Below are 19,506 nucleotides of genomic sequence, written 5' to 3' on the forward strand. Positions count from 1 at the left end.
TAAAACGGACGGTTTGAACCCACCTATCGACGACGCTGTTCGTAGTTCCCTCTCATCCCAATCATAGCCGGAAATAAGCGCAGGACACTGGACATTGTCCAATAAAATTTTAAAATGTCCCATAAATTTTCTAAAAACTAAGGGGGTCACTGGACATTTTGACCAGTAAATTAATCCAACGTTTTGACAGTTTGACTATGAAGACGCGATGCAATTTTTGCGCACTCCAGTGGACAATGTCCTATAAATTTTCCACTCAAACGGGGTTACCACTGGACACATATCCTATAAACGTTTCTTCTTATTTCCGGCCCTGTCCCCAAATATCGTATTTGAAAACCCCGCCTGAATAAATTCTCTCTCTTGGCGCATGCTCACTACAATCACGCTTCAACAGGGTTGCCATATTGGGCTGGAAAGCCGCCAATTCGGCTTCTTCTCCAAAATATTGGCTGGAAATTTTTTTTTTTTTTTTTTGCTCCGTTTATTGTCGAGCTAGGGCTGGGGCCAGCCATACAGCTCCAAAAGGGAAGGTACAAAAAATAGTGGCAGAATAACAAAATACAATAATAACATTAATCAAGGTACAATAAGTAGTGGTGGAATAACAAATATACATTAATAATAATTTTTTTTTATATATATAATCAATAGGCACTTTCAATTTCACTTTTCAAATTGGGCTTGTCGGGGTTTTTCTTTGGCTTTCTGTACTTAAAATACCGCCAATAGACGAAGATCATTAAAATGCCCAAAAAAATGAAAAATGGTACTGTCAAACCGTTTGTGTAGCCTATAATTCGTCAATTTATGGTTAAATAAAGTGGTTTCATTTTGTTTTGCGTTTTAAAAACGGTGTCAGTATGTAATATGCATTGAAATTTCGAAAAGAAAAACCAATTCCAAATTTTCACGATAAATTTTTGGCTTGTTTTTGGGCTGGATTGTTTAGACCTTGGGCAGTTTTTGGGCTTCTTTTCGAAATATAGATTGGCGGTTTTTGGGCTTGTTTCCAATTTGATTTTGGCGGGTTTAAGGTTTTCAATCTGGCATCCCTGCGCTTCAATAATAAAAAAAAACAGTTCGTCGTCTGCTTCTGCTAGTTTTGTTTACTAATGTCTGGGTCCGGGATCATCTTATCACGATAACTGCGTGTTAATTATTAATTAACTACTCGAATGTTTATTAAAATGAGTACCTTGGAGAAAACGAAAGATGTGTTAGTTAAGGAAGAACCTCGGTTAGTATTAAATCTTAAATGAGCTCCCTTTGAAACCTGAACTCCCTATCTTTGGTTTAACGCTAACCTAATTAAGAAATGTCATTTTAACGAATAATTGACAATTATTGTGCCATTTAATTACTTATTTAATTAAAGTTAACAATTTTAGGGAAGAATTTGATTCACCACGCGATCAGGATATCAGTTTTGATCTTGAAATGGTAATTTTAGAAACTAAATAGGCCTAGGCCTTGGCCTAGTACTTAAAATAGACCTAGGCCTTGGCCCAGTACTTAAAATAGGCCTAGGCCTTGGCCTAGAACTCAAAGTCTGTTTTAACTTCTTTTTGAGGAACTCGATGATAATCTATTAGAGAATCTGGACAAAGATGAACAAATTAAGAAATTAAAATTACTTCATGACAACACAAAAGTCAAAGTAATGAACTCTTGCTTTTTAGGCTTAGGTTTAGGGAACTTAATAGCAGACGTCACTAGCGTTTCATTTCTAGTGTGAAGTTACAATTTCAAATTTGAGGAAAGAAGAAATGAAGAACGAAGAAATTCTGATTCAAAAACGACAGGAAATTGCGCGACTCAATGAAGTCATACAACGACTGAAAGATCAAATTAACACTCAAAAGGTTCGTGGAATTTATAACTTCAATCATTCCACCAAGGCTTATTATTTCCGTCCCAATGCGTGTGCCAAGGCCTAAGGCGAGATAATTTTTAACTGACAAATCTACCCCAAAATCGCTTGTCGTCTGCTTCACAGGTTTCAATATTTATGACTCTGAAGCAGACGACGCATAATTTTGGTAGTCCTGATGCTTGTGGCAACACTACCAAGGCTTACTACCCTATTTTAACTGACAGATCTGGGTCAAAGACTCAAAATGGCTTGTCGTCTGCTTCACAGTAGAAACATTTCAATATTTTTAGCTCTGAAGCAGACGACGCGTAATTTTAACAGTCCTAATGCTTGTGCCAACATTGCCAAGGCTTAATGCCCTATTTTAACTGACAGAATTCTGGGTCAAAATGGCTTGTTGTCGTCTGCTTCACAGTAGAAACGTTTCAATATTTATGACTCTGAAGCAGACGACCCATAGTTTTGGTAGTCCTGATGCCTGTGGCAACACTACCAAGGCTTAATGACCTATTTTAACTGACAGATCTTGGTCAAAATGGCTTGTCGTCTGCTTCACAGGTTTCAATATTTATGACTCTGAAGCAGACGACGCGTAATTTTGACAGGACTTCCTGATGCCTGTGCCAACATTGCCAAGGCTTAATGCCCTCCGTGTTTTAACTGACAGAATTCTGGGTCAAAATGGCTTGTCGTCTGCTTCACAGTAGAAACGTTTCAATATTTTTAACTCTGAAGCAGACGACGCATAGTTTTGGCAGTCCTGATGCCTGTGGCAACACTACCAAGGCTTAGTGCGCTATTTTTAACTGGCAAATCTGAGGCAGAAGAAAGAATTATCGAAGTCGAAATGACACGGATTGAAAATATCCGCGTGTTAAGCCTTGGCAGACTCTGATCTGGGGAATAAATTAAGTACAAGTCATTCATTATTAATGGTCAATTTTAAATAATGATTAGAATAATGGAGTGAAGGTGGCAGCGACGTCAATCAAGGCTGAACCAATAGATTTTGAGGGGGAAAACGGTGACAACCTGGAGTTCATCCTTCCAGATGTCCCCGAAGAACAACAAGAAATTCAAAAGTAAGCTGCATGCAATCGCAATTTCACTTTAAAGGTCAAGGGTCAAAGGTCAAGGGGGGAAGTTAAAAAAAATTAATTCTTAGTAAAAATTATGCTTGATTAAATTGCCAATAGGTGGCGCCTCTATTAATTAAATTAATTAAATTTATTTCAGTTGATTTGAAAAATTAATTCAAATTTAAATTAATAATACATAATTTAAAGAATTAAATAATTTTGTTACAAAAATTAATGTTGGAGCTTCATTAAATTGCCAATAGATGGCGCCACTATTAATTAACTAAATTAATTAAATACATTTCAGTTAATTGTTTTAAAAATTAAATTAATAATACGCTATTTAAAGAATTATTAATTAATTAATTTAGTGAAACTTAGCATCAAAAATTAATATTGGAGCTTCATTAAATTGCCACTAGATGGCGCCACTATTAATTAATTAAGTAAATTAATTAAATTAAATACATTTCAGTTAATTGTTTTAAAAATTAAATTAAATTGAAATTAATAATACGCTATTTAAAGAATTAATTAATTAATTAATTTAGTTAAACTTAGCATCAAAAATTAATGTTGGAGCTTCATTAAATTGCCAATAGATGGTGCCACTATTAATTAACTAAATTAAAGGCATTTCAGTTAATTGCTTTAAAAATTAACTCAAATTTAAATTAATAATACACAATTTAAGGAAAAAATTAATTTAACTACATCAAAAATTAATGTGGAGGTTCATTAAATTGCCAATAGATGGCGCCACTATTAATTAAATTAATTAAAGGCATTTCAGTTAATTGTTTTAAAAAATTAATTCAAATTTAAATTAATAATTGCTAAATTAATTACTAATTTAATTTAATTAAACTGCAACGGAAGTTAACGATGGAGAGCTTAATTAAAATTTCCAAGAGATGGCGCCACTAAGTATGATTTATTTCCTGAGCTGTTTAGCGCACCCTTGGGGTGGTGGGGGGGGCGATAAGATTTGATTAGCGCTAATTAGTAATTAATGTTAATCAACCCTGGGTTGTTTATTCTTTGTTAGTTTCCCAAATGTTGCAAAATTAGAAGAAAATGGACTCGAACGCAACAACAACAATCCGCTTCTTCCGGGTAAATTATCATGCTTTCTATTTCTTTTACTGTCACGTGACCCTGGGGGGTGGGGGGGGGGTTGAAATCGGTAACAAACATGGCCGCCGTCTCGCTTATTCTGAATTCTTATTGTAGAGATGGCGCTGCAAACCGTGGCCAAAAATGGGAGGTATTAGTAATTGAAAACCAAGGCTATCCACCTTATTCCCTAATCCTATGGCCACCGGAAGTTAGGCTTATGTCGGGAATCGTCTCTAGGGGAGGAAAGAAATTCGTCTGTCGTCTGCTACACTAAATTTTTTGGCCTTTGTAGCAGACGACAGACGAATTTCTTATTTCCCGTTAGGCTTATTTCGGGATTCGTCTCTAGGGGAGTAACAGGAAGAAAGAAATAAGTCTGTCGTCTGCTACACTACATATTATTGGCCTTTGTATGTAGCAGACGACAGACTAATTTCTTCCCGTTAGGCTTATTTCGGGATTCGTCTCTAGGGGAGTAACGGGAAGAAAGAAATTCGTCTGTCGTCTGCTACACTACATGTTATTGGCCTTTGTAGCAGACGACAGACAAATTTCTTCCCTTTAGTCTTATCTCGGGATTCGTCTCTAGGGGAGTAGCGGGAAGAAAGAAATCAGTCTGTCGTCTGCTACACAACATATATTCGGCCTTTGTATGTAGCAGACGACAGACGAATTTCTTCCCGTTAGGCTTATCTCGACATTCGTCTCTAGGGGAGTAGCGGGAAGAAAGAAATCAGTCTGTCGTCTGCTACACTACATATTATAGGCCTTTGTATGTAGCAGACGACAGACAAATTTCTTCCCGTTAGGCTTATCTCGGCATTCGTCTCTAGGGGAGTAGCGCGAAGAAAGAAATCAGTCTGTCGTCTGCTACACTACATATATTTGGCATTTGTATGCAGCAGACGACAGACAAATTTCTTTCTTCCTGTTAGGCTTATCCCCGGGATTCGTCTCTAGGGGAGTAACGGGAAGAAAGAAATCAGTCTGTCGTCTGCTACACTACATTTTATTGGCCTTTGTAGCAGACGACAGACGAATTTCTGCCCGTTACTCCCCTAGAGACGAATCCCCAGATAAACCTAACTTCCGGTGGCACACAATTGTAGTCGAGAAATAGTTGATTTTCTTTGAAGGTGTTTAAAATATTTTTGGGTGACGGTCCGCCCATTTACACGCGCGATTGTAGCTTTGCTTGTCCCCTTGTCCCTTTGTTTATTTGTAAACAACCCCAACTGTCCCAAACATTAAACAGTTTATATCTGACAAAGGGACTCCAAAGAAGGGAGCCGTGGGGAAGGGGGGGGGGTTGTTAAAATAGTTTGAAATACGTCAGAGGCACCATGTGACCAAGGACAGGCGTGTTTTGAAGAGACTTGGTTCGTTTTATTTGATGCTGCAATGACGCGAAAAATCTGGACTAGATGGCCATACAGAGTCTTTGGATATTAGCGTCACGTGGTGCCGGTGACGTTTCAATTTTAGCCCCGCCCCCTTCTTTGGAGTCCCTTTAATAGAATGATCAGAGTATTTTGGCCTCATTTTGCAGAAATCAAGAAAGAACCCACGGACTCGTAATTAAGAACGAGTCATTCACTCTTTTACATTCCCATTGAAATCCACTCAATGGCATCGACTCAACTTGAATTAAATGAACTCTTAAACTTGAACGAACACATTTGAGTTAATTCGTGGAATGAACATTTGAGTGTCATAATTAATAACATTTAATAAAAGCATTTATTTCCTCAAAATACAATCTCGAATTCATTTTTTTCGAAACGGATAATACATATTGATATCATATTCCGTAATCCGTATGCGTGTGCCAAGGCTTAACGCGAGAGTATTTTATTTAAAATGACAAGAATTATGCGTCGTCTGCTTGACAGTTGAAACTTTAATTATTTTCGACTTTCAAGCAGACGACGCTTTGTTGTGACTCAGATTTTTACACCAGCGTGGGAAATAAGGCGGTGGCACAGGGCAAATGACCAGTTTAAAAATTGTCTGGACCAGTTTAAAAATTAAATCGGAGGGGGGGTCAGTGGTCCACGGGACCACTAAGAAAATTCAAGGGTTTCCAGAGTTCGGACATTAGCTAATATATTGTAATTATCCACTTCTTTAGTTTAGCAGACGACGCGCCCTGGTCAGTGGTCATGGACCAGTTTATTTATTCCAGGCTTGGGGGGTCGCTGGTCCAATGTCCAGTTTAAAAAAATCCTTATTTCCCACCCTGATTACTTAAATATTTTCGACTTTCAAGCAGACGACGCTTTGTTGTGACTCAGATTTTTACACGTTTAAAAAATGGCGTCAAAGCCTGCACTGCTACCATAGCGACATGATCTAACGCACCAAAGCGTAGTAGTAGCACGGAGCTTCTATTAACAGGGAGAGGAAACTTCCTTCCCCTCAAGTACTGTAAAGGCCCTTAGGAAACGTAGACACTATTTGTCCATAAAAAGGGGCACATTTTTAATCCCCCCCTCGGTTTTCACTGGTAAAAAATTGGAGCCTAGGTAAACAACAAAGATGGCCGCCTTCACTCGTTCGTAGAAAGACATAAGCCTCGGACTTTTTAATGTTTAATTGCTATAATAATTGGTACAATTTTAAAAATTAAAATGGATTGCGATTACAATCAGTTATTTTGTAAAAAGGGGAAGAAGAATAAATGTGTTTACGGAAGCTGTAGAAGCGATTCACGATATAAATCGTCCTTTTATGGCCAGGAATTAAAGTTTATAGTCCGTACCTTTTTAGTCTTAGCAGGGAGAGAGGCTTTTGTCTCCATTTGTATAGTCACAAAACCTTTATTTTCAACATAATCACGGAGCTTAATATAATCTGGATTTGTTCAGAGCACAACGGAGCTACACGACCACGTTCAACGTCTTCAAACTTAAAACGGCGGTCGGTAAGCCTTGTCTACAAGCAGGGGTCGCGTTCCTCCAACTTCCTTACGACAAGAAAATGACGTCAGACTTTGTTTACTTCGGCTCAGTGTGCGCGCGAGGAATGAAAACGGTGCGCAGAACCGAGGTACGCTAAGAGCGAGGGGGAAGAGACCGAGTTTCCTCTCCCTGTAATAGAAGCTCCGTGGTAGTAGGCTTAAAGAAGGGGGGGCGGGGTTCGCAGCTAGTCCAAGCGGTCCTATAATTCTTATAAAATCCAGTATTTTTGAACCTGTCCTATATTATCCTATAATTGAACGAAAAGTCCTATAATATCCTATATTTTTGACTTAGTTGAAGTTTAGGGAATGCTCTATTAAAAATGAATAAGTTATTTACAAGGTCGAGAAATTTTGCAAAAACTTTAATAGAATATTCGCAAATATTGTTCATTAAATTCGCGAAACATTTACGCAAGTGCATGGAACAAAATTGTTCGTCACAATGTTCGAAACATTGGCGGGTAAATTTATATATTTTAAAATTAGTAAATTCAGTTGAAAGTTCTTGAATCTCGTACGGTAAACTCTTCTCGTCAAGTCGTTGAACTTGTGGCGTTTCCCGGCAACTGATGTCGAGTGAAACGTGGTTTATGTTTTGTTGAGACTAAACAAAAGTCGATGATTTCTTTTCTGTCTTACATTTTCGACAATAGTTCGTCCCTTTTTAGGGTGCCCTGTTCACATCATGCAATATTTGTCGAAAGCTTTAGTTTAACCATAAGTTCATGGTTTAACGTAGTGTCATGGATAAAGAATGCGCGTGAAGAAATTTGTTTTCACGCGACAGGATCGGCAACTACCTATCTCGAACGACAGCTTATTAAGAAAATCCCGTCAGGGATTTTCTATTTATACTCAATCCGAAATCGTAATGTTAAACTCTATGGAGCTTAACATTATGAGGTGGAAACATTTTCGCGACCAAGGGGGTACACTTTTTTCACAGCCTAACTTTACAGCACTAGCAAAGGCTGAAAAGGTATAGTATCTCATTTCTCGTAGTGTAAGGTTAACTTGGCCTTTTTGTATAGGTTTTAAAAATAAATATTTTAAACCACGCGCTAGCTCACGCGCCAGCACGCGCTGCATTTCAATAAAAGTTTCAATTCAAATCTCGCGCTTAATTTCACCATTTTGATTCTCTAATTAAGTTCACGTGATTTTTTTAAAACTCTTTGGGCCTAATTTTTGTCTTTGTAAGCCTAACGTTAAATGATCACAAAGAAATAGTTGGAGAACTTTTATAATTTTCACATGGTTTCAACGAATATTTAGCATAGTGTGTTTTTATACAGTGCATTGTATTATCCGACCATTCCAATTTCCAAATGTAAGTTACGATTTAGTGAAATACTATATAATTAGTCTTAAAAAATTGGACGAATGAGTTTCACTATTCCAGAACTAATTTATTCCCAAATAACGTTTCTCCCCAAAAAGGGACAGATATTATACAAAAACGAGTTTTGCTTCGCAGTCCTTAAAAAACTGCATTTATACACAATCCGCGGCACTTTTTCAAACCCACAAAGGGCCAGAAATTAGAAATTATTTTATGTATTGCAATTTGAAATTAAGTTTAATCGATATGAGAAATTTGGTTTTAATTGCGTAGTTCAAACATTTGTTATGATTAGAAATTTTACAACAAAATCGGGTATAAATGCGGCGTTTCGGAACAAAGAGCTAAATCAAGGACTATTATGACTCGAGTTCGAATTGAAGTTTAAAACTTATACAAGATGTAACAACACACATATGAACACCATTTCTGAATGTATGATAAATGTCAGAAATACGACACTGCTTTTAAAGCCACAAATCAGAATGAGGGACCTCATTTTAGGAGTAGTAAAGCAGGAGTAGCAAAGCGACATTTTACTCGAAATTAGTGTTCTTATCTCTTCCACCCTGAAAAACTAAAATGTTAAAAGTTCATTTTCAATTTTTTCGCTCTAATTATTTGACAGGGATAAGTTTTTAGGGGAACAGAGTCTGTATAATTTCATACGTGAAAATCTAAGCTCCCTTTATCTCGAAACGCCGCATTTATACCCGTTTTTGTTGTAAAATTTCTAATCATAACAAATGTTTGAACTACGCAACTAAAACCAAATTTCTCATATCGATTAAACTTAATTTCAAATTGCAATACATAAAATAATTTCTAATTTCTGGCCCTTTGTGGGTTTGAAAAAGTGCCGCGGATTGTGTATAAATGCAGTTTTTTAAGGACTGCGAAGCAAAACTCGTTTTTGTATAATTCTGTATATACTCTGTTACAACATCGGTTGTAAGCACGCGCAAAGCTAGGTCTCTATGTAATCTAGCCTTGCGCGTGCTGACAAGAGACAAAAAACTTCGGGATATTTTAAACGATTTTAAATCCTGAAGATCCTGAAGTTTTTTGTCTCTTGTCAGCGCGCGCAAGGCTAGATTACATAGAGACCTAGGTTTGAGCGTGCTGACAACCGATGCTGTAGCAGAGTATATACAGAATAAGCTGTCGTTCGAGATTGGGAGTTGCCGATCCTATAGCGTGAAAACAAATTTCCGCACGCGCATTCTTTATCCATGGTAGTGTGAACTGAACCTTTTTTTAGTGAAATTCTTGTCACGAAATATTGCATGGTTGAACGCGCCGTAACTCACCATTTAGATGAAATTAGGAGCTGAAGGCAGTCCCTTGTCCGCTGCTGGTTATGTGAACTGAACCGTGGTAGTGCGTGATGTTTATCTCTTTCCCCGGTGTACTGATCAGCTGATTTAGCCTTTCAATCTCCAAGTCCTTTTCTCGGACTAATCTGGTCAATTGCTCGTTACGTTCACTCAGATTCGCGTTCCGATCGTTCAGTTCCCTTTTACTCTCGATCAGTTCCTTATTGCTCTCGATCAGTTCCTTTTTACTCTCGATCAGTTCTTTGACCTGGTTCCGGAGTTCCTCAATGATGGCGTTCAATCTGCAATTTTCTTCGTCTTTCTTCGAGATGACCGCTTCCAGGCTCTTTCTCAATTCCTCCATTTCGACCTCTTTTTGCCGTTTGAAGCTTTTCTTTTCGGCCATCAGAGACGCAATGCGTTGATTTCTTGAGGTTAGGGTCTCCATCAATTCGGTCACGGCTTGTTCCGCATCCTCGTCATCGAGTGAGGAATCGGTGGTGGTATTCAGTCGAGAGGATAATTCCAATCTTTCACGCTTCAAATTCTTTATCCCTTCCGTTTTTTCTCTGTCTGAATTCTCCATTTCACTTCTCACCGCTGACAGTTGGGCTTCGAGTCGTGTCACTTCGTCGCTCAAGTGCGCGACACTGGCACGAAGATTTGAAATCTCTTTTTCCTGTTCAGTCGCGGATGGACCACTAAGATCTTCACTTTGCGATTCTGATTGAGCGGCTCTCGACTCCGCTGCCAAGCTTTTCACACCTTCGTTCAAAGGTGATAAAGTTTCCCTCTCTTTTGCCTTTTGTCTTTCTTGTTCAACAACCCAATTTTTGATTACTTGTTTAGCAGAATCTTTAGCGAGTGTTGACGCGCACTGGCCATAACTGTCAGTCGCGTATATATCGGCGCCACTCTCTAGCAAAAATCTGACCAGCCGCGAGTGACCCATTATGGAAGCGCATGTTAAGGGTGTTCTGCCATTGTTATTGGCCTGATCGATTAGAGCTCCGTTTTGAAGCAAGACACTGATGATATGCGAGTGACCTTCCTGAGAAGCAATTGTCAAGGGTGTGTCGCCATTGTTATCGATCTGATTGACTCGAGCGTGATTTTGAAGTAATAGTTTGACCAGATCTAACCGACCCATCTGGGAAGCTAGGATTAAGGATGTTTGGCCCTGGCGATTTTCCGCTTCAATTTGGACTCCCTTCTCAAGAAGCAACGTGACAATATCTTTACGTCCACATTGGGAAGCTATCAATAAGGAAGCCTCGCCGGTATCGTTTATCTTCTCAAATTGGGCTTCCTTTTCAAGAAATAATTTGGTGATATTTAAAAGGTCCTTTTTGGCAGCTATGAATAAGGATATTTGGCCATTTTTATCTTTCACCTCTACTTGCGCTCCCTTTTCAAGAAGTAATCTGACGATATCTACATGTCCAGATTCGGACGCCCAGAATAGGGATGTTTTGTCATGTTTATCTCTCGCCTCAATTTGGGCTCCGTTTTCAAGAAGTAATCTGACGATATCTATATGTCCAAGTATGGAAGCGTAGATTAAGGATGTTCTTTCATGTTTATCTCTCGCCTCAATTTGGGCTCCCTTTTCAAGATGTAATCTGACGATATCTATATGTCCATGTGTGGAAGCGTAGATTAAGGATGATTCACCAGCAAGATCACTCGCCTCTATTTCGGCTCCCTTTTCAAGAAGTAATCTGACGATATCTATATGTCCAAGTATGGAAGCGAGGATTAAGGATGTTAGACCATCATAACTACTTCTCGCCTCTATTTGGGCTCCCTTTTCAAGAAGTAATCTGACGATATCTATATGTCCATGTGCGGAAGCGTAGTGTAATGGCTTCAAACGCCCTTCCGTTAAATTACCCGAGTTGGGGTCTATCCCTTGCTCCAATAAGGCCATTACTCTATTTATGTCACCATCGCGCGAAGCTTCGTATATATTTTGTAACCCCGCCATGGTTTAATTCCTCAACAAGTTCTTATTTCATTTCGATGGAGCGATTGTAGACGGTAATTATTCTTTTGTCGCTGATAGATGACTGCGAGCGTTTGGTTAGATAATTGTGGACATTTTGTATTTACAGGAGGAAGTGCAGTCCTGGTTTGTGACGTATCCCCTTCGAATCGAGAAATTTAATCCTTTTGCTTTTCGTTGAGCGACGTCCAATTCATTTCACTGCATTCACATTTCCAGGCTGAAAACATTTTAGAAAACGCCGTTAGAATCGGAGAGAATAAAGCGAGAGGAGTAGAAGCTCGAGAAGGTTCTTCTCATTGCGTATTCCATTTATCCGCTTGTGATTTGCTTCTACTATTACGTCATGAATCGCGATATTTCGAGATCGCCAGCTCGACCATTACAGATAGTTCATTTCCAACTGATCTGATTCGGGTTTGAGCGCCATGCAAATAAAAGGGGAATTTAACGCAAATCCGAATGCGACTTGATCTACATTTTCAAATAAAACCCGCTATAGTTTTCAGAGCATTGAATGGAATGCGCTACGAGGTAGTTTTCAGTTTCTACTTCTTAGGCATAAATATTTGGTTGATGATTTTTTGTTATTAGTTTTGGATTTTCAAACATTGATTACTTTTAGTTAACACTAACGTATGGTTACGTATACGTAAGTTAACAACGCGTTTTAACCAATGAGAGGCGTCGTGCAGCCATTAACCGAAAACCGCGTGCAGTTTTCTAAATCTGGAGGGTTTCTTTTTACAATACTTAGAAAAAGGTTCACTTTAGAATAGTGATGGGAAAAGCGGATATGATATCGTTATGGGTGACCGATATAACACAGTAATATTCTTAACAAGTTGGGAAACCAAAATGAACCACTCCGAGTCGAGACTGGCCAATTTAGAGATTTTTCTTAAATAAATTATAGTCAGTATTTTACCTTAAATCTAGTTACGTCGTTATAAGAAACGTTATTCCCAAAATCATTTTAAACCTAGCTATCGTTGACGTTTGACCTCTAGCGTATGCCTCTTTAAGAATTTTGTGTAAAAATAGGGTATGTAAGTCGATTGATTCAAAGAAAATGATAAGAAAACCCGCAATTGCGTGAATCCTAAGTGGAACCCTGCCATTGGGAGGGGGCTAGACGTTTCTCGTAACCCTAGCCGATCGCTCCGTACATTTTAACCCTAACGATGATAATGGAGTAGAAGCCATATTGCTTTCTGTGAACACGGTCCGGATATTGCGAACATGTTTGCTCCGATTTGCCAACTGCAAGCGCGGTGACAGACAGACACACAAATACGTCCAGGGTAATATCCGCTCCATGACGTCATTGTCACTCGGAGAGGTAACAAGTATACTGTTAACATAGACATGTTCTGATACCCCTTTACAAGTTTTTGCCAGAACTGAACCTCCCGATAATTGAGTTACCTTTCCAATTTCTTTTAACGTCGATTGAGAGGAGACAAAGCGCCGCGGGAGATAAGGAACTATTTGAAAATGAACTTTACCATTTCGATGATGTCAGTCACTCGATTGTTCCACTTTGATAACAGAATGAGTTTTGGCGCCTTTCTGACGCTGGCGATAAGGAACGTCAACTACCTATTGTTTCACATTAATAAAATCATAAGTTTATAACTGATACGTTCCATAAGGATGACACTACATATACAAGTTCGTAATGCTAGAGACTTACAACTCGAGCTAGTACCAGAACCACCTAACCTAATCTCGTGTCCTCATTCAACACTCCCAAGTGACAAGGGCCACTCTCCTAAAGAAGCGGATATCAAATCCTGCAAATATTTATATAAACCGAGATTAGTCAAAGAATAAACACCAATTCATTACATAAGTAGTTCGTATTTAAGTAATGATCCACGAAAAAGATCATCCATAAGGAAAAAAATTCATTATTTTATTAAAATCTCGAAATTTTCTGTTTATTTTCATAAATCCGATAAAAATCCTCATTTTCAGAAAATCAAGTAATTTTAAAGGGAGGGTGAAGTGGAAAATCTAGTAATTTTTTTATCGATTCCTCTACTAATTATAAGACCAAACTGCAGTTAGTGAAACATACAGGAAATACAGTCCCCGACTGATTTTAAAATTCAATTTAGTTTGAGATTTCATGGATAATTTGTCATTAACACCTCCGCCTTTACTTAAATCGCATTCTTCGACTCGAACGTGCGGGCACTGCGCAACGTATCGCGATCATTTTGAGAGAACACGACGCTAAGAAACTATTCTGACCCATTCTTCAAAAACTTCAATTTTAGCATTTTGTAAACATTACATTTTGTTCACCACAGCACTTTAAAAAGTGTTTTTATATTATTGTACTGCGTTAGAAAACTCGTTGTAAAGTTCGCAATACGACTATTTCTAAAATAAACGCAACTATATATGAATACCGTCACACGTAGACTTAACAAGAGAATTTTCGGGACTTGTTCATAAAAGGAATTTAATCTAAAAGTCGGGCACGGATGACGCGAAAGTACTTGCAAATGTACTTACCATTTCTCGGGGTCGTGGAACCTGTCTTCTTTCTCGCACCAAGATGGACGCCGTTCTTACGTTCGCCTCTCCCCCAACACCGCTTTTATTTTATCCAAGTTGCGACACAAGATTGTATTTGAAACGAAGGTGACACGTTATCTTTATCGAGTGATTCATATTTTAATTTTTGCACGTACTATTAGATCCATCAGAAGTAGATAATACGTCTCTTAGAGGGAAGTGTACTGCACGAAACGGGATGAGTGTAACGTCATTCTTCCCAACATTTACAGTGCACAAGGTTACTAAACCTAATCATGCATACACGATAAATAGTTTCCCCTCATCATTACTATACCTATCAGCACTGTACTATTTGCCAAGGCGCATGAGCTTGTAGATTTTGTCCCACGTCAAGACAATCAAGGTTTGTGGGTTGATTACCGAGGATTTAGTACCAAACAGTTTTATAATTCAACCCTAGCACGGTGCGATGCCCATCTGAAGTTTGTTGAGCGGGAGATGGAACAAAAAGGGTCAGCCTGGGAAGAAACATGTTGCATAACTAAAGTATAAAAGAGGATACAGAGTGTCATCCTTCTTCTATTATCCCCTTCTGGATCCATGTAATATCACGCCATTTACTTGTCGAATCAGCGTAGTTTGCCTTAAATTCTCTTAGAAATTAAGCTACGCCTACCTTGATAATTTCATTATCAGAGATAAGGCTTCATTGTTTCGCATTGCAGGCCAACAAACCCAAGTTAAGCTACGTTTAGACTTGCGCGGTGCTAGTGGTAACTGTTTTGGAATTTTCTTACGGAGAGATTCCAACAACTTCCATAGAAAAATTTCTGTTCCATGCATAGGAACGTCATAACCTCCTAACTCTTACCTTAGTGACGTCACCACATCCTGGGTGGCCAACAGTATTCTCTATTACAAAGTTGCATCCAATGCGGGGGATACTGGACACCCAAATCTGAATTTAATTTAAACGGTAAGTGATTTAATTTAAGTTAATTGGGTGTAGAATTTCCAATTTAGTTGCTAAACAATAAATATATGAAGTCCCTAAAAGTGATTTGATTGCTTTTCGGTGATAGGCGGAATTCTCTTCATTACTAGATTTAATGAGCAATGTTCAAGGTGGTAATTAACGATCTTAATTGAAATAATTGTTTATATCGTAAATATAAATCGGTAGGCCTAACACCCAGTCTAACGTCTGGATAAGATTTGGGAGGGGCTTTGAGACAGACGCCATTAGTAATTTGCTGAAATGAAAGAGAGGCTTTAGATAGAGCAAAGGCCACTTGGATGCATTGTTCATTTTATGTCTATTATTGGCCGACAAATAATTATTGTTCACTCTCTCAGAGAGTCTAGTCTAGTGCCTAAATTAATGCTTGTGAAAAATTAAAATATCCTACCAAGAAGTGATATCTAGTTTATTAGGAAGAAGGTATGAGATGCCTAAGTATTCGCGCGCCATAGTCCCAGTCCCCCTTTCAAAATACAAGAGTGGGGGGACGTAAAAAAAAGGCCGGGCTATTTAATTATCCTCTCCTTAGTCGGAAAATACTTGTAATTTTCGTCATTCGCGTCGCGCTGACGTGAGTATTCAAGAACCAATGAGATGTTGGCTGGTTGTAATTTAGAGGCGGCGGGGATTAACTCCGGAACTACGTTTTGGACTGGGGATAAAGCTAGAAATGTGGCGAATTTGTACCTTCTGCCTAGTAAACTAGATATCACTTCTTGATCCTACTAATAGTGTAAATGTGAAAGTTTGTGAGTTTTGATGTTTGTTACTCAATTCCGCTTTGAAGGCTTAAGCAATGTTGGGTTCAAGTGTCGTAAAGTGCCGACGCTGCATGCACCTTGTAAACCTTCGGTACAATGGGAACCCCAGTTTTTAGGCTTGACCGTATGGGTTTTGGGTTCGATTCGTTCTACTCGTTTTGCTTTGCTGCTATTCTGATAAAATACTTCATTAAAAATTAACACAAATTCTACGAGAATAATTTTGTAAAATTAAGTTTTTTAGGCCTAATAATTTTCATTTTGTTTAAAATTTTCATTAGATACATTCTCGAAAAACGTAAGGCACTATTGAGGACAATTGGGAGATTAAATCAACGATTGACCATCTCACCATCTCTATAATAAACCCAAGATGTAGTTTACATTTTAAAAGACCAGAACTGTCAACAGCGTTCGGGTAAGTGTGTTTCCTGGGGGGGGGGGGTTAGGCTCGGCTCTTTAAACACAGCGCATCATGATGATGATGATTCAAATTTTCTAGCAGACGTCGAATCAGAGAAGACTAAACGGTTGCTCTCAAATTGAAGTAATTTAGAAGAATAGAGAAAAGTGACGGTCAAAGCGATGGGGAATTCAAATTCCCGATTAGATAAAGAAGAGACGTCAAAGGGTCGGACTTCCTTGGGGAAAGCTTCCTCCATTGACGAGTTGTTCATCAAAAATAGAGCCCAAGTTAATCAGGAGAACAATGGCAATACACCTTTATTGGTCGCAACTGCTGAGAGTCCGTTGGACGTGGTGAAACAGTTGATTCGAAACGGAGCTGAAATTGACGAGGCAAATAATGATGGTACTACACTTTTAATGCGAGCTTCCGCGAAAGGCCGATTGGATGTGGTCAAATTCTTGATAGACAATGGAGCTGAGATTGATAAGAAGGATACTGAGGGAAGAACTGCCTTTCACGCAGCATCCAACTTCGGCCATTTGGAAGTGGTCAAACATCTGCTTGAAGAAGGCTCAGCAGTTGACACTACGACTAATTGTGGCTGGACACCATTACATTTCGCTTCCGCAAATGGTCACTTACATGTGGTGAAGTTTTTCATAGAAAACCAAGCTGAGATTGATAAGAAGAATACTGAGGGAAAAACTGCCTTACACGCAGCATCCTACAACGGCCATTTGGAAGTGGTCAAACATTTGCTTGAAGAAGGCTCAGCAGTTGACACTACAAATAATTATGGCTGGACACCATTAAATTTCGCTTCCGCAAAAGGTCACTTACATGTGGTGAAGTTGTTGATCGAAAAAGGAGCTGAGATTGATAAGAAGAGTATTGAGGGATTAACTGCCTTACACGCAGCATCCTACAACGGCCATTTGGGAGTTGTCGAATTTTTGATTGAAAAAGGCTCGGCAGTTGACACTACATCTAATTACGGCCGGACACCATTATCTTTCGCTTGCGCAAAAGGTCACTTGCATGTTGTGAAGTTGTTGATAGAAAACGGAGCTGACCCCGCCTGGTTCGCTCCTGATGGTAGTACACCGTTATTAAGCGCTTCCTATTACGGTCACTTGTCCGTAGTGAAATTCTTGCTAGAAAGTGGAGCTGACCTTGACTTTCCGAATTCTGATGGCTGGACGCCGTTGTTGGTATCTTCCAGTATCGGACAATTGGATGTAGTAAGATTGTTGCTCCAAAGAGGAGCTAAAATTGACCAAGTGTCCAATATAGGCCAAACAGCGTTATCCGTGGCTTCACGAGAAGGCCACTTGGATGTAGTCCAATTGTTGTTAGAAATGGGAGCTGAATTAGACCACGTGAATATGGAGGGCGTTACACCTTTAATGGAGGCTTTAATTAGAGGCCGATTGGATGTGGTTCGCGAACTCATCGCGAAAGGCGCGGATGTAAACCAAAGGGACAATCGTGGCTCCACGCTGGTACACCTTTGTTGTTTAGAGAATAATGATGAGATCCTCACGAACCTGTTGGAAAAAGGCGCAAAGATCAACGCTGTCAATAACGACGAACATATATAAATTTGGTTTAAACGTTCTTAGCTTCCCAGACATAGAATTCAACTATGATTTTTGCCCAAAATATTACAAGGATTTATTCATGTTTTGGAAAACGATCCCAATACGTTTAAAAAAACCCACAAACATACAGAGTTTTTTACACTTACCTATTTTAAATAACCCTTTGATTAAATTGGACTTTTATCATCCAAAATGGAAAACACCAGGCTTTCAACTTATCAGGGATATCTACGATCACCAAAAAAATTGTTTTAGAAATCCCTTTATTGATATAGGACTAAGATCCCAAACAGAGCGCTCCCTTACCAATCAGTTCCTTAAGATTTCAAAATTATGTAAAGAAAAGATAGATCTTTTTTGTCTGCCGAGCAAAACTAACCCACCCCAAGAAAAGACAATTTGTGAGATGGAACTTTACTTGGATGATAAGTATGTCAGCCTTGAAAAAATAACAAAAACCCAATTGAAAGAACTTACCAACCCACATTCGGAACAATTAAAAAACAGATTTCTCGCGATTTTTGAGAGTCCAAACAATATTAAACTTAAATTAAATCCCATATGGCATCCGTGTTTTTTCCCAAAGGAAAACAGTATTCTTTGGAGAATAACCATAGGCAATATAAAGTTACCAGTTTTAGCATCTAGATTGTATAATCTTAGTCCCCAATGTCCATTCTGTGAAAAAGAGCAAGGAAATATCAAGCATATATTTTTTAACTGTGGGATAACGCAGAGCTTTTTAACAAAAATTACAACCTTTATACAAATATTCAATCCTAATTTTAAATTAATAAACAAAATGTACTGGCTGTATTGTGGTGAAGAAATAGCATATTTTAAAATCATAATCATTATTTTAAATATAGCAAAACTTTCAATTTATTTTACATATCAAACTAGAATGAATATAAAAGAAGTAGACCCTGTAATTATGTTAGTAAACTATTTTAACAAGAAACTATTACTATGTATTTTAACCGAATATGAATTTTATGAAAGAAATGACAAAATAGCTTTTAAACTTTTTATAGAATCGGGGATTTGTAAATTGGAGGGTAGGAAAGTAAAAATGAAAGTAACCTTGTAAAATTAGCTTTATAATAATAAATTAAAAAAAAGGTGTATTAATAATGTGAGGGTAAGTGTGCATGAATTACATAAAATTTGTTTTTTTAGCAGAAATAAGGGAAAAAACAAAGTTTAAACATTTCTATTATTAATTAAAATCATTCATACAAATTAAAAAACCAGATAGGACCGCTAAAATTAAATTAAATTAATCTAGATTTAAAAATAATTAAAATTTGACTGAGCTAAAGAAAGAAAGAAATAAAATTAAAAGTACTTAATAAAAGTAATACATACGTGTTTATAGCTCAAAAGGAGCCTATAATTTACCCCCCCCCCCCTTTAAAAAAAGAATAACCCAACAAATTAACACGTTTAATTGGTCCATTTATTTTAAACCAAAACGTATATA

General features: G+C 38.1%; 3 protein-coding genes and 2 long non-coding RNA genes across 6 annotated transcripts; 2 read left to right on the forward strand and 3 right to left on the reverse strand.

Moving 5' to 3' along the window:
* The first annotated feature begins 1,084 nt into the window (after nucleotides 1-1,084).
* LOC149647407 (uncharacterized) lies at nucleotides 1,085-5,833 on the forward strand. Its single transcript, XM_089850246.1, has 7 exons — nucleotides 1,085-1,240; nucleotides 1,392-1,443; nucleotides 1,574-1,660; nucleotides 1,734-1,865; nucleotides 2,834-2,958; nucleotides 4,004-4,071; nucleotides 5,624-5,833. Exons 1-7 carry the CDS (start codon nucleotides 1,179-1,181, stop codon nucleotides 5,650-5,652), a joined length of 555 nt encoding a protein of 184 aa, XP_089706372.1. The 5' UTR covers nucleotides 1,085-1,178; the 3' UTR covers nucleotides 5,653-5,833.
* Nucleotides 5,834-7,382: 1,549 nt separating this feature from the next.
* On the reverse strand, nucleotides 7,383-9,390 carry LOC149647408 (uncharacterized). Its single transcript, XR_016371935.1, has 2 exons — nucleotides 7,676-9,390; nucleotides 7,383-7,602 (listed from the first exon to the last, which is right to left on the reverse strand). It is a non-coding gene; the product is annotated as an uncharacterized LOC149647408 (long non-coding RNA).
* Nucleotides 9,391-9,693: 303 nt separating this feature from the next.
* LOC149647409 (uncharacterized) lies at nucleotides 9,694-11,681 on the reverse strand. Its single transcript, XM_089849653.1, has one exon. The coding sequence runs from the start codon at nucleotides 11,679-11,681 to the stop codon at nucleotides 9,702-9,704; it is 1,980 nt and encodes a 659-aa protein (XP_089705779.1). The 3' UTR covers nucleotides 9,694-9,701.
* A 4,619-nt stretch (nucleotides 11,682-16,300) lies between these two features.
* Nucleotides 16,301-18,416, forward strand: LOC149647410 (uncharacterized). 2 transcript variants are annotated; one of them, XM_089850248.1, is made up of 2 exons: nucleotides 16,301-16,431; nucleotides 16,516-18,416. In XM_089850248.1, exon 2 carries the CDS (start codon nucleotides 16,599-16,601, stop codon nucleotides 18,021-18,023), a length of 1,425 nt encoding a protein of 474 aa, XP_089706374.1. In that variant the 5' UTR covers nucleotides 16,301-16,431; nucleotides 16,516-16,598; the 3' UTR covers nucleotides 18,024-18,416. The 2 variants fall into 2 exon arrangements, with proteins under 2 accessions (XP_089706374.1, XP_089706373.1); XM_089850247.1 differs by having other exon boundaries at nucleotides 16,519-18,416.
* Nucleotides 17,833-19,138, reverse strand: LOC149647411 (uncharacterized). The gene is made up of 4 exons (XR_016371936.1): nucleotides 18,783-19,138; nucleotides 18,330-18,701; nucleotides 18,170-18,251; nucleotides 17,833-17,969 (listed from the first exon to the last, which is right to left on the reverse strand). It is a non-coding gene; the product is annotated as an uncharacterized LOC149647411 (long non-coding RNA).
* Nucleotides 19,139-19,506: the final 368 nt, after the last annotated feature.

This window comes from Phalangium opilio, unplaced genomic scaffold (assembly GCF_054372755.1).
Source record: "Phalangium opilio isolate 3A_F unplaced genomic scaffold, DU_Popi_V2 ptg000089l_1, whole genome shotgun sequence".
NCBI lineage: Eukaryota > Metazoa > Arthropoda > Arachnida > Opiliones > Phalangiidae > Phalangium > Phalangium opilio.